The sequence below is a fragment of the Schistocerca cancellata genome, chromosome 2 (assembly GCF_023864275.1).
Source record: "Schistocerca cancellata isolate TAMUIC-IGC-003103 chromosome 2, iqSchCanc2.1, whole genome shotgun sequence".
NCBI lineage: Eukaryota > Metazoa > Arthropoda > Insecta > Orthoptera > Acrididae > Schistocerca > Schistocerca cancellata.
In genome coordinates, this window is record NC_064627.1 from 219,354,180 (window position 1) to 219,367,316 (window position 13,137).

General features: G+C 46.9%; 1 protein-coding gene across 3 annotated transcripts in view; it reads right to left on the reverse strand.

The window, feature by feature from the left end:
- The window catches only part of LOC126161547 (neither inactivation nor afterpotential protein C), a 388,525-nt gene that overhangs the window by 140,344 nt on the left and 235,044 nt on the right, over window positions 1-13,137 (reverse strand). For all 3 annotated transcript variants that reach the window (XM_049917480.1, XM_049917478.1, XM_049917479.1), the window contains exon 17: window positions 5,716-6,005. In XM_049917480.1, the coding sequence (XP_049773437.1) occupies window positions 5,716-6,005 (290 nt within the window). The remainder of the gene's footprint in view (window positions 1-5,715; window positions 6,006-13,137) is intronic.

Below are 13,137 nucleotides of genomic sequence, written 5' to 3' on the forward strand. Positions count from 1 at the left end.
ATACCCTTACATACTGGTGTCATAACTGCAACAAAAGGGATTCAATGTGGCGCCTGTCAGTGTCCAGAAGAGTCGGAAAAGCGTAGGATTGCATTCTGCGCAGTAGAACGAAGTTTGTCCGTAAGTATGGTTCAAATGGCTCTGAGCACTATGGGACTTAACATCTGTGGTCATCAGTCCCCTAGAACTTAGAACTACTTAAACCTAACTAACCTAAGGACATCACACAACACCCAGTCATTGTCCGTAAGTATGCTGGCTACTTCTCTCGATATGCTGCGCTTCAGATCAGCTCTTGTGTGAATGTTCCCCTGGTAAACCCTGTCCTTCAGGTAGCCGCACAACCGGAAACCACAGGGAGTGAGATCAGGTGGTCGTGCCGGCCAAGCATTTGGAAACGACCGGCTGATAATTCGATCGTTTCCAAATGTGTTTTGGAGTAGCAGGTGGACTTCTCGAGCGATTTGCGATGGGGCCCCATACTGCATGAAACCTGATAATCCGGTCGTTTCCAAATGTGTTTTGGAGTACCAGGTGAACTTCTCGAGCGATTTGCGATGGGGCCCCATACTGCATGAAAACTGTCGAGTTCAATGGGTCTCTCTCCCGTAGAGCGGATCTGACATGCTGGCGAAACATATCGCAGTAACGCTGGCCAGTGACACTGCACGTCTTTGGTCACTGAGCGCCAACCTGTTCAAAAAAGAAAGGGCCAACGGTAAATGTAGCCGTGTAGCCACACCATATGGTGACACATTCACTACACAGAGGAACTTCATGCACAGTGACCGGAGATGTAGATGCCCACACTCGGCAATTCTGTGTGTTCACCTCACCCATAAGAGAAAAATCAGCTTCGTCTGTCCATAGGATGGTCGAGGGCCAGCCCTCGTCAACTTCAATCCTTGCGAGAAAGTGGAGAGCGAAGTCAACAAGTCGTTGTGCGTCCTGCGGTGCAAGCTGCTCTACGATATGGATCTTGTACGGATAACATTTGAGAATAGTTCGAAGCACCTTCCGTACAGTGGACCACGGGATGTTCAACTGTCGTGACACGGCACGCGCACTGCCTGACGATCGGGAATTGCGCGCAGCGTTGTCTGCAAAAGCAACAGCGATTTCATCAACGGCCTGTGGTGCAGCTGGTCGTCGGCCTCTTCCCGGAGCGATACCCAGTTCTCCAGTTGATTCCAACTTTTTCATCAAGCCCCGCACAGCAGGTGGAGGAAGAGGACCTTTCCATAATCCGTTCAGCCGGCGATATTCTCGAAGTAGAGCTTCACCAATAATGCCCTACTCCTTTTGTCCAAGTTCCTGTTGACATGTCAACAAGTGCACTGCGACTGGTCCGGTGTGCCAGACTATGAATCACAATGACTGGTCACGGCACCTGTTGGCCATCGTTGGACTGGACGGTGGCGCTGTGACGCACGGATATCATGCATACATTACTCTGTACATTAATGCTACCGAGTTTGATACTCGTACAGTAATTAATTTCCGTGTTCTAACGTGTTAAATAGGGAAAGTTTAATTATAAGCACCCACTATATATCCACATCAATCCCAAATTTACTATAAAACCAAAATCTTTACACATACTGTAAATGAACAACATATAAAGCCTCAACTCAGCGATATACACTGTTCAGAAGAATTAAGGGAACACGTGTATCAAAGCCCGATATTTGAAATCTATTTTGATACAGGTTCTATGGTTCCAGAATGAGATTTTCACTCTGCAGCGGAGTGTGCGCTGATATGAAACTTCCTGGCAGATTAAAACTGTGTGCCCGACCGAGACTCGAACTCGGGACCTTTGCCTTTCGTGGGAAAGTGCTCTACCAACTGAGCTACCGAAGCACGACTCACGCTCGGTACTCACAGCTTTACTTCTGCCAGTACCTCGTCTCCTACCTTCCAAACTTTACAGAAGCTCTCGCAGAAGTAAAGCTGTGAGTACCGAGCGTGAGTCGTGCTTCGGTAGCTCAGTCGGTAGAGCACTTGCCCGCGAAAGGCAAAGGTCCCGAGTTCGGGTCTCGGTCGGGCACACAGTTTTAATCTGCCAGGAAGTTTCAGGTTCTATGGTGTTCTGGCGAGGTATCAGTGTTGACAGCCATATGGATCTTGTCCTTGACCATGGCGGCCTTACCATTAGGCATTGTATTGAACAGATCCTGTTGGACCTTGTGGCGGCTGCTGGATATGGTGGTGGTCCCGAATTCCTTGTAAAGCTAGGGCCCATGTGGCGGGCGTTAAAAGAGATGTCTTGTAAGCCCGAACAGTGGAGTAATAGAATGATCGACGATGAGTCCCGACCTAATCCCGTCGTGAATAGGTGAAACATGCTCGACAGCCGTGTTCGTGGACATCTTGTTCCACTACAGACTCTCATCGGCTCTCATTGAAGACTGGGCACGGATATCACAGGGTGATCTTTCTGGACTTGTATGGAGCATGCCACATAGGTGTCAGGCAATGATAGAAGCTCATAGAGGGCATACACATTACTGAAGCTCTCAAAGTCCAATGGAAAGCAGCCAGCAAGATGAGATTAAAGATTGTTTCAATTTTGTTCTCGATACCTGTCGAAAATTTCAGTTCCTTTTATGTAAACGATTGAGGATGTAATGATGTTTTGCTGTGTACCTAATTTGTGAAAGATAAAGGGATAATCTGGTAATATAACTCAGTCTTGAATTATTGCTCAATGGAGTGTGGCAGATCTACATCTACATACATACTCCGCAATCCACCATACGGTACGTGGCGGAGGGTACCTCGTACCACAACTACCATCTTCTCTCCCTGTTCCACTCCCAAACAGAACGAGGGAAAAATGACTGCCTACATGCCTCTGTAAGAGCCCTAATCTCTCTTATCTTATCTTTCTGGTCTTTCCGCGAAATGTAAATTGGCGGCAGTAAAATTGTACTGCAGTCAGCCTCAAATGCTGGTTCTCTAAATTTCCTCAGCAGCGATTCACGAAAAGAACGCCTCCTTTCCTCTAGAGACTCCCACCCGAGTTCCTGACGCATTTCCGTAACACTCGCGTGATGATCAAACCTACCAGTAACAAATCTAGTAGCCCGCCTCTGAATTGCTTCTATGTCCTCCTTCAATCCGACCTGATAGGGATCCCAAACGCTCGAGCAGTACTCAAGAATAGGTCGTATTAGTGTTTTATAAGCGGTCTCCTTTACAGATGAACCACATCTTCCCAAAATTCTACCAATGAACCGAAGACGATTATCCGCCTTCCCCACAACTGCCATTACATGCTTGTCCCACTTCATATCGCTCTGCAGTGTTACGCCCAAAATCATGTTCACGTAATTCTTCTGACAAGGGAACCTCCCCATCGCAACCCCCTCAGATTTAGTTATAAGTTGGCACAGTGGATAGGCCTTGAAAAACGGAACACAGATCAATCGAGAAAACAGGAATAAGTTGTGTGGAACTATGAAAAAAATAAGCAAAATATTCAAACTGAGTAGTCCATGAGTAAGATAAGCAACATGAAGGACAGTGTGAGGACGCCGGCACGGTAGCTTAGCGTGTTCGGTCAGAGGGTAATAAAAAAAAAAAAAACTGAGATAATCGATCCACAACGAACTTCACGGATGTCTTACGACGTCCGCCCCGAGCAGATGCAACGAACAAACACGAACAAAATGAAATAAAAAAAGTGAAAAGTTTACTTTCCTTATTTTCCCAAAGTTATGATCCATCCGTTCGTTCATTGACGTCTCTGTTCACTGTAATAGGTTTAGTCTCTGTGTTTTGCGACCGCACCGCAAAACCGTGCGATTAGTAGACGAAAGGACGTGCCTCTCTGATATATTCTACACGACACTGGTGACGGCATGTGCGTCACATGACAGGAATATGTTGACGACCCACCTAACTTGTACACTTGGCGAATGGGTAAAGATATTCTTCTACCTTTCCCGATTTAGGTTTTCTTGTGGATGTGATAATCACTCCCAAAAAAGTGATGAAAGCATAACGGACGGGCAGATAATAATTGTCTGAAAATAATTCACTCGAGGGAAGACTTGAACCAAGGACCTCTCATTCCGCAGCTGCTCACACTAACCACGGGACCACGGCGCGCCTGAGCTCAGACGATCCTTGATGTTGCCTATCTTGCGCATAGACTACTCAGTTTGAATATTTTGCTTATTTTTTCATAGTTCCACACAACTTCTTCCTGTTTTCTCGACTGATCTACGTTCACTTTTTCAAGGCCTATCCACTGGGCCAACTTATAACTAAATCTGAGGGCGGTGCGATGGGGAGGTTTCCTTGTGAGCAGTGTATGCCTCAGCTCTGTTCTGCATGCAGACTAATGTAAAATGTGTGACACTTTATAATAGCTCCTTTTGCAGATATAAATACTTTTGTGATAAGAGTCCGTACTAGCCAAAGAAGAGGTTAAAATGTAACAATAATTTTTCGGAAAGAAATAAATAGTAAACCCACTGAAGATAGAACAAAAATGCTGAAACATGTGTGGGTGAAACCACATTATAAAACAGAGTCTTGCATAAGGCCGAATTCCTCTACAGTTTTACTGTGAGTAGATTTAATTCATTTTATTATCTGATGTAATTGAGCAAGCAGTAAAGGAAACAAAAGAAAAATTTGGAGTAGGTATTAAAATCCATGGAGAAGAAATAAAAACTTTGAGGTTCGCCGATGACATTGTAATTCTGTCAGAGACAGCAAAGGACTTGGAAGAGCAGTTGAACGGAATGGATGGTGCCTTGAAGGGAGGATATAAGATGACGGAATGGATGGTGTCTTGAAGGGAGGATATAAGATGACGGAATGGATGGTGTCTTGAAGGGAGGATATAAGATGAGCATCAACAAAAGCAAAACGAGGATAATGGAATGTAGTCGAATTAAGTCGGGTGATGTTGAGGGAATTAGATTAGGAAATGAGACACTTAAAGTAGTAAAGGAGTTTTGCTATTTGGGGAGCAAAATAACTGATGATGGTCGAAGTAGAGAGGATATAAAATGTAGACTGGCAATGGCAAGGAAAGCGTTTCTGAAGAAGAGAAATTTGTTAACATCGACTATAGATTTAAGTGTCAGGAAGTCATTTCTGAAAGTATTTGTATGGAGTGTAGCCATGTATGGAAGTGAAACGTGGACGATAAATAGTTTGGACAAGAAGAGAATAGAAGCTTTTGAAATGTGGTGCTACAGAAGAATGCTGAAGATTAGATGGGTAGATCACATAACTAATGAGGAAGTATTGAATAGGATTGGGGAGAAGAGAAGTTTGTGGCACAACTTGACCAGAAGAAGGGATCGGTTGGTAGGACATGTTCTGAGGCATCAAGGGATCACCAATTCAGTATTGGAGGGCAGCGTGGACGGTAAAAATCGTAGAGGGAGACCAAGAGAATGAATACACTAAGCAGATTCAGAAGGATGTAGGTTGCAGTAGGTACTGGGAGATGAAGAAGCTTGCACAGGATAGAGTAGCCTGGAGAGCTGCATCAAACCAGTCTCAGGACTGAAGACCACAACAACAACAACAACATCTGATGTAATGTTTGGATGAGGAAGGAAGTGGACTAAGTGAGGTTGCCAGCTAGTGATGCAATAAGGAAGTGTGCATACTGAAATTCCAAACGTGTGGAAGTGGTGGAATGCTCTTTAACGGCGAGAGAGTTGTGTCGATCACCCGCAGACTCACCTACGGATGAACTCTGCGAAGGTGATCCTGTGCGGGTAGCCGCTCTGACGCGCGCGTGCCGTGTCCACCACGGAGAGCGCGCGCAGCTGCTGGCGCACCACCTCCGGCTGGAAGCCGCGCGGCGCGCCCGTCAGGTCGGCTCGCAGGCAGCGCACGAAGTGTGTGCCGCCGCTGCCCGCGCCCACCGACAGGTTCTTCAGCAGCTCCAGGCTGACGGCACGGAACACCGCCGCCGCCGTGCGCATGCGCCGCGTCTGCGAGTACTGCCCGCGAGACTCGGTGTTGAACCTCTGTGGAGCGAGAACGTGCTCGTCAGTTGCCGCCGCTCACCTCTGCCTAAAGGTCTTGTATTACGAACAACTTAAATTGAAAGGGACACACGGATAATGTTGTGGGAAGGCTAACAAAAGACTGCGTTTTATTGGCCATTAAAATTGCTACACCAAAAGAAATCCAGATGATAAACGGGTATTCATTGGACAAATATATTATACTAGAACTGACATGTGATTACATTTTCACGAAAATTGGGTGCATAGATCCTGAGAAAGCAGTACCCAGAACAACCACCTCTGGCCGTAATAACGGCCTTGATACGCCTGGGCATTGAGTCAAACATAGCTTGGATGGCGTGTACAGGTACAGCTGCCCATGCAGCTTCAACACGATACCACAGTTCATCAAGAGTAGCGACTGGCGTATTGTGACGAGCCAGTTGCTCGGCCACCATAGACCAGACGTTTTCAGCTGGTGAGATATCTGGAGAATGTGCTGGCCAGGGCAGCAGTCGAACATTTTCTGTGTCCAGAAAGGACCGTACAGGACCTGCAACTCGCGGTCATGCATTATCCTGCTCAAATGTAGGGTTTTGCAAGGATCCAATGAAGGGTAGAGCCACGGATCGTAATACATCTGAAATGTAACGTCCACTGTTCAAAGCGCCGTCAATGTGAACAAGAGGTGACCGAGACGTGTAACCAATGGTACCCCATACCATGACGTCGGGTGATACGCCAGTATGGCGATGACGAATACACGCTTCCAATGTGCGTTCACCGCGATGTCGTCAAACACGGATGCGACCATCATGATTCTGTAAACAGAACCTGGATTCATCCGAATAAATGACGTTTTGCCATTCGTGCACCCAGGTTCGTCGTTGAGTACATCATCGCAGGCGCTCCTGTCTGTGATGCAGCGTCAAGGATAACTGCAGCCATGGTCTCCGATCTGATAGTCCATGCTGCTGCAAGTGTCGTCGAACTGTTCGTGCAGATGGTTGTTGTCTTGCAAACGTCTCCATCTGTTGACTCAGGGATAGAGACGTGGCTGCACGATCCGTTACAGCCATGCGGATAAGATACCTGTCGTCTCGACTGCTAGTGATACGAGGCCGTTGGGATCCAGCACGGTGTTCCGTATTACCCTCCTGAACCCACCGATTCCATATTCTGCTAGCAGTCATTGGATCTCGACCAACGCGAGCACCAAAGTCGCGATACGATAAACCGCAATCGCGATAGGCTACAATTCGACCTCTTCAAAGTCGGAAAGGTGATGGTACGCATTTATCCTTCTTACATGAGGCATCACAACAACGTTTCACCTGGAAAAGCCGGTCAACTGCTGTCTGTGTATGAGAAATCGGTTGGAAAATTTCCTCATGTCAGCAAGTTGTAGGTGTCGCCACCGGCGCCAACCTTATGTGATTGCTCTGAAAAGCTAATCATTTGCATATCTTAGCATCTTCTTCCTGTCGGTTAAATTTCACGTCTGTAGCACGTCATTTTCGTGGTGTAGCAATTTTAATGGCCAGTAGTGTAACTACTAAAGAGACTGCCTACACTACGCTTGTCCGTCCTCTTTTAGAATACTGATGTGCGGTGTGGGATCCTTGCCAGACAGGACTGACGGAGTACAACGAAAAAGTTCAAAGGGGGCAGTACGTTTTGTATTATCGCCAAACAGGGGAGACAGTGTCACTGAAATGATAAACGATTTTTCGTTGCGGCGCAAACTTCTCGCGGAATTTCAATCACCAACACTCTCCTCCGAATGCTAAAATATTATGTTGAGGTCTACCTACACAGGGATCTATTACTATAATAAAATAAGGGAAATCAGAGCTTGCACGGTAAGATATAGGTGTTCGTTATTTCCGCGCGCTATACGAGATTGGAACAATAGAGAAATGTGAAGGTGGTTCGATGAACCCTGCGCCAGGCACTTGAATGTGATTTCCAGAGTATCCATGTAGATGTAGATTCGATCGACTTTCTTGTCTCAGTTGACTATTCGTGGCAAGCGAGTCTTCTGCAGTTCCTCTGGCACCTTATTTCTGTACTGAGTCTTGCCTGTCACAAGTGGACAAAACTGTTTTACATGAGGGCGTTCTAAATGTAATGCAGCACTTTTTTTTCTCGTCCACTTTCGGTTGAAAAATGCGGAGCATGTTGTGGGACATGGTGGAATATTCCCGCTTCAGACGCTATATTTTCATGAAGCTACGATGGGTGGTGGCGCTAAACGTAGCCTTCAAAGTGGCGTTTGTAACGGAAAAAAAATGGCTCTAAGCACTATGGGACTTAACATCTGAGGTCATTAGCCCCCTCGACTTAGAACTACTTAAACCTAACTATCCTAAGGACATCACACACATCCAAGCCCGAGGCAGGATTCGAACCTGCGACCGTAGCAGCCGCTTGGTTCCGGACTGAAGCGCCTAGAACCGCTCGGCCACAGCGGCCGGCGTTTGTAACGGAGATGCGTTCCAAGCAGAGAGCTCACACTTAGTTTCTTTTGGCAGAAAACCAGAGTATCTCATATATTCATAGGCGCTTGCAGAAATTCTAGGGAGACCTCGCAGTGAACAAAAGCACGGTGAGATGTTGGGCGAGGCGTCAGTCAACATCGCAGCAAGGTCTCGCATATCTGTCGTATCTCCCGCTTGCCCGCGGGCAGCACACAGCTGTGACTCCAGCTATGTTGGAACGTGCGGACACTCTCATTCGAGGTGATGGATCACAGTAAACATCTCGCTGATTAGGTGGTCGTCTTTGTTGCAAGTGCTGATACACTCGTCCACTATTTGGGATGCAGAGAGGTGTGTATCCGCAGGGTTCCTCGACGCCTAACGGAAGACCATAAAGAGCAACGAAGGACCATGTATGCGGAATCGCTTGTGTCTACGAGGCTGATCGTGGCAATTATTTGCCGCACATCGTCACTGGCAATAAAACATGAGTTCATTACTTCGAACCGTAAAACAAAACGGGAGTTCATGGAGAGACGCTACAACTCTCCTCCGAAGAAAAAGTTCAAAGCCGCATCCTCAGATGTTAAAGTCATGGATGGCGACGGTCTCCTAAGAATCTGAAGGGGTTATTCTATTTGATGCCATCCTTCATGGGACAATGATCAGTTACCAAATTGAAGAAACGACACCAGCGTGTTCGTCGCCACAGAAATGCAAACGAACTTCTCCATAACAACGCAAGTTCTCACCAAACTCTGCACACCTGAGAGCAGGTCAGAAAACTTCATTGGACTGTTCTTCCTTACCCACCCAACAGTCCTGATCTCGCACCTTCCGACTTTCGTCTATTTGGTCCAACGAAGGAAGCACTCTGCGGGAAGCAGTACGTGTATGATGGGGAGGTTGTTAATGCAGCAGGACGTTGGATCCAACGTCGAACAGTAGAGTGGTAACATGCGGGTATAAAGTCCCTATCGGGAGGGAGGGGGGGTTGTTCGGGGGAAGAGACCAAACTGCTAGGTCATCGGTCTCATCGGATTAGTGAAGGCTGTCGGCTGTGCCCTTTCAAAGGAACCATCCCGGCATTTGTCTGGAGCGATTTAGGGAAATCATGGAAAACCTAAATCAGGATGGCCGGACGCGGGATTGAACCGTCGTCCTCCCGAATGCGAGTCCAGTACCTAACCACTGCGCCACCTCGTTCGGAAAACGCCCTATCGATAAGGTGGCGTATGGCAATCGAATTGAACGGAGATTATGTTGAAAGATACGGTTTTGTATTCAAAAGTGTGGGGTATAATATGATGTATTGGAATCCTGAGTAATACCAGCCGCCTTTCAGAAAAAAAAAAATGTTTCGCATTGTTTATTGAACTCCCCTCGTACATCAGCGCCAGAATTGCGTGTTTTGTAAGAGCTGTCTGCTGTAAGTTTGGTACCTGAACTTATGAGGGACCGTCCTTTTTACGAGAAAATCAAAATACACTCCTGGAAATGGAAAAAAGAACACATTGACACCGGTGTGTCAGACCCACCATACTTGCTCCGGACACTGCGAGAGGGCTGTACAAGCAATGATCACACGCACGGCACAGCGGACACACCAGGAACCGCGGTGTTGGCCGTCGAATGGCGCTAGCTGCGCAGCATTTGTGCACCGCCGCCGTCAGTGTCAGCCAGTTTGCCGTGGCATACGGAGCTCCATCGCAGTCTTTAACACTGGTAGCATGCTGCGACAGCGTGGACGTGAACCGTATGTGCAGTTGACGGACTTTGAGCGAGGGCGTATAGTGGGCATGCGGGAGGCCGGGTGGACGTACCGCCGAATTGCTCAACACGTGGGGCGTGAGGTCTCCACAGTACATCGATGTTGTCGCCAGTGGTCGGCGGAAGGTGCACGTGCCCGTCGACCTGGTATCGGACCGCAGCGATGCACGGATGCACGCCAAGACCGTAGGATCCTACGCAGTGCCGTAGGGGACCGCACCGCCACTTCCCAGCAAATTAGGGACACTGTTGCTCCTGGGGTATCGGCGAGGACCATTCGCAACCGTCTCCATGAAGCTGGGCTACGGTCCCGCACACCGTTAGGCCGTCTTCCGCTCACGCCCCAACATCGTGCAGCCCGCCTCCAGTGATGTCGCGACAGGCGTGAATGGAGGGACGAATGGAGACGTGTCGTCTTCAGCGATGAGAGTCGCTTCTGCCTTGGTGCCAATGATGGTCGTATGCGTGTTTGGCGCCGTGAAGGTGAGCGCCACAATCAGGACTGCATACGACCGAGGCACACAGGGCCAACACCCGGCATCACGGTGTGGGGAGCGATCTCCTACACTGGCCGTACACCACTGGTGATCGTCGAGGGGACACTGAATAGTGCACGGTACATCCAAACCGTCATCGAACCCATCGTTCTACCATTCCTAGACCGGCAAGGGAACTTGCTGTTCCAACAGGACAATGCACGTCCGCATGTATCCCGTGTCACCCAACGTGCTCTAGAAGGTGTAAGTCAACTACCCTGGCCAGCAAGATCTCCGGATCTGTCCCCCATTGAGCATGTTTGGGACTGGATGAAGCGTCGTCTCACGCGGTCTGCACGTCGAGCACGAACGCTGGTCCAACTGAGGCGCCAGGTGGAAATGGCATGGCAAGCCGTTCCACAGGACTACATCCAGCATCTCTACGATCGTCTCCATGGGAGAATAGCAGCCTGCATTGCTGCGAAAGGTGGATATACACTGTACTAGTGCCGACATTGTGCATGCTCTGTTGCCTGTGTCTATGTGCCTGTGGTTCTGTCAGTGTGATCAGGTGATGTATCTGACCCCAGGAATGTGTCAATAAAGTTTCCCCTTCCTGGGGCAATGAATTCACGGTGTTCTTATTTCAATTTCCAGGAGTGTATAACAACAGAATGTAGGAAGAGGGAATGATAATCAGAATTTGTTAATGAGCAAAGCAAAATTCATGCTGAATGTCCTTGACAAAGATCGTTTGGTACATTGTCCTTACTATCTTGTACTGCTTGAGTGTGGTTAGGTTCTACGGGGTGTTCAAAAAGTCTCTCCGCAGTGCCGTATGATAGCCGCGCGTGCCGTATGCCGCAATGAATATACCGAATGAAACTCAGTGAAATACAAGTTATCAATTCATTGAATATTCATTTTTACTTACAAATTTTCGCATTAAACGTTGAAAGAGTTCCTCCTGTTGTTGAATACACAATTAAATTCGTCTAATCATGTTTCCAAACACAAGCTGTAACATTTCTTCTGTAACAGAAGCAGTGAATGTGGATATTGCAGATTTCAATTCATCGATGGATTTTGGACGGTTTTTATAGATAGTTGCTTTCGCAGCACCCGAGAAGAAAAAGTCAGGTGGTGTTAGATCAGGCGATCGTGGAGGCCAAAGACCCTGTGGAATTATGCGATCACCAAAAACATCAACAAGCAGTGACATTGAAACGCGAACTGTATGCGCGGTTGCACCATCTTGTTGAAAATAACCGTTCAGTATTTCACTTAACACAATTTCTCCTATGAATGGATACAGAATATCACTGCGGTATCTTTGTGCGTTTATTGTAGCGCTGAAAAACATGGGACCCTCAATCCGACGTCTAGAAATTGCAATACTAACTCCTATTTTCACAGAATGAACTGGTTCCTCATGAATACACAATCGATTTGCAGTACTCCACATATGAGAAATTTTCGTGTTTATGTACCCAGATAAATTAAAGTACGCCTCATCAGTGAAAACCGTTTCATTAAGACTATCCCTTCCATTTTGTTGAACGAAATTTTTGAACCAATGACAATAATGCAGTCTCTTGCCATGATCAGTATTTCTCAGTTCTTGCACGACTGTAACTTTGTACGGGAAAAGTTCTAATTTTTTTCTTGCAGCTGTGTGGACCGTTCCGATTTCCTGGGCGAGATTTCTTACTGACTTGTTCGGACTCATGAACATTTTATCTGAAATATCGAGTTGTTTATCCTCAGACAAAACGCTAGGACGACGAATTCTCGGTGCATCTGTCGCTGAACCCGTACTTCGAAATTTGTTAATCAAATCTCGCACAGTATTGCGATGTGGGTGTGTTGTCTCAGTGAAAACGGAATTAAATGTTTGACGAAATGAAACCGTGTGTTTACCGCCAGCTTTGAACACTTGTTCGACTAAAACACACGTTCATAAATGGTTAGCATTTTAACAGTGACAAAAACGAAACAAACGAACAAAGGAACTAAACTTTAACGTTCACGTCAACACGTAACGACACACACCAACGATACTACTTACGCTGGCTGAATAAACGAAACAGTGGAATGTTTGGAGAGTCCACTTTGAAGGGAAGTAACCCAGGCAGGCAAACAATCATACGGCACGCGCGGCTAGCAATCATACGGCACTGCGGAGAGACTTTTTCAACACGCCATAATAAGTCTGTAGTGTGCTCACGTTACTGTTGCTCCTGATGCAAGAAAAATTGGTGTATTAAGAAGTGGAATTCGTGTAGGGTTAAAAGATTGAATTCCTATTGGTGGTGGTAGTATTCCTAATTCAACAGCGATTTTAAAGAATAGGAAAAATGACATCCAAACATTTTAAAACATTTACATTTACTTCGTTGTGAAAGTATATACTTACAAACATAG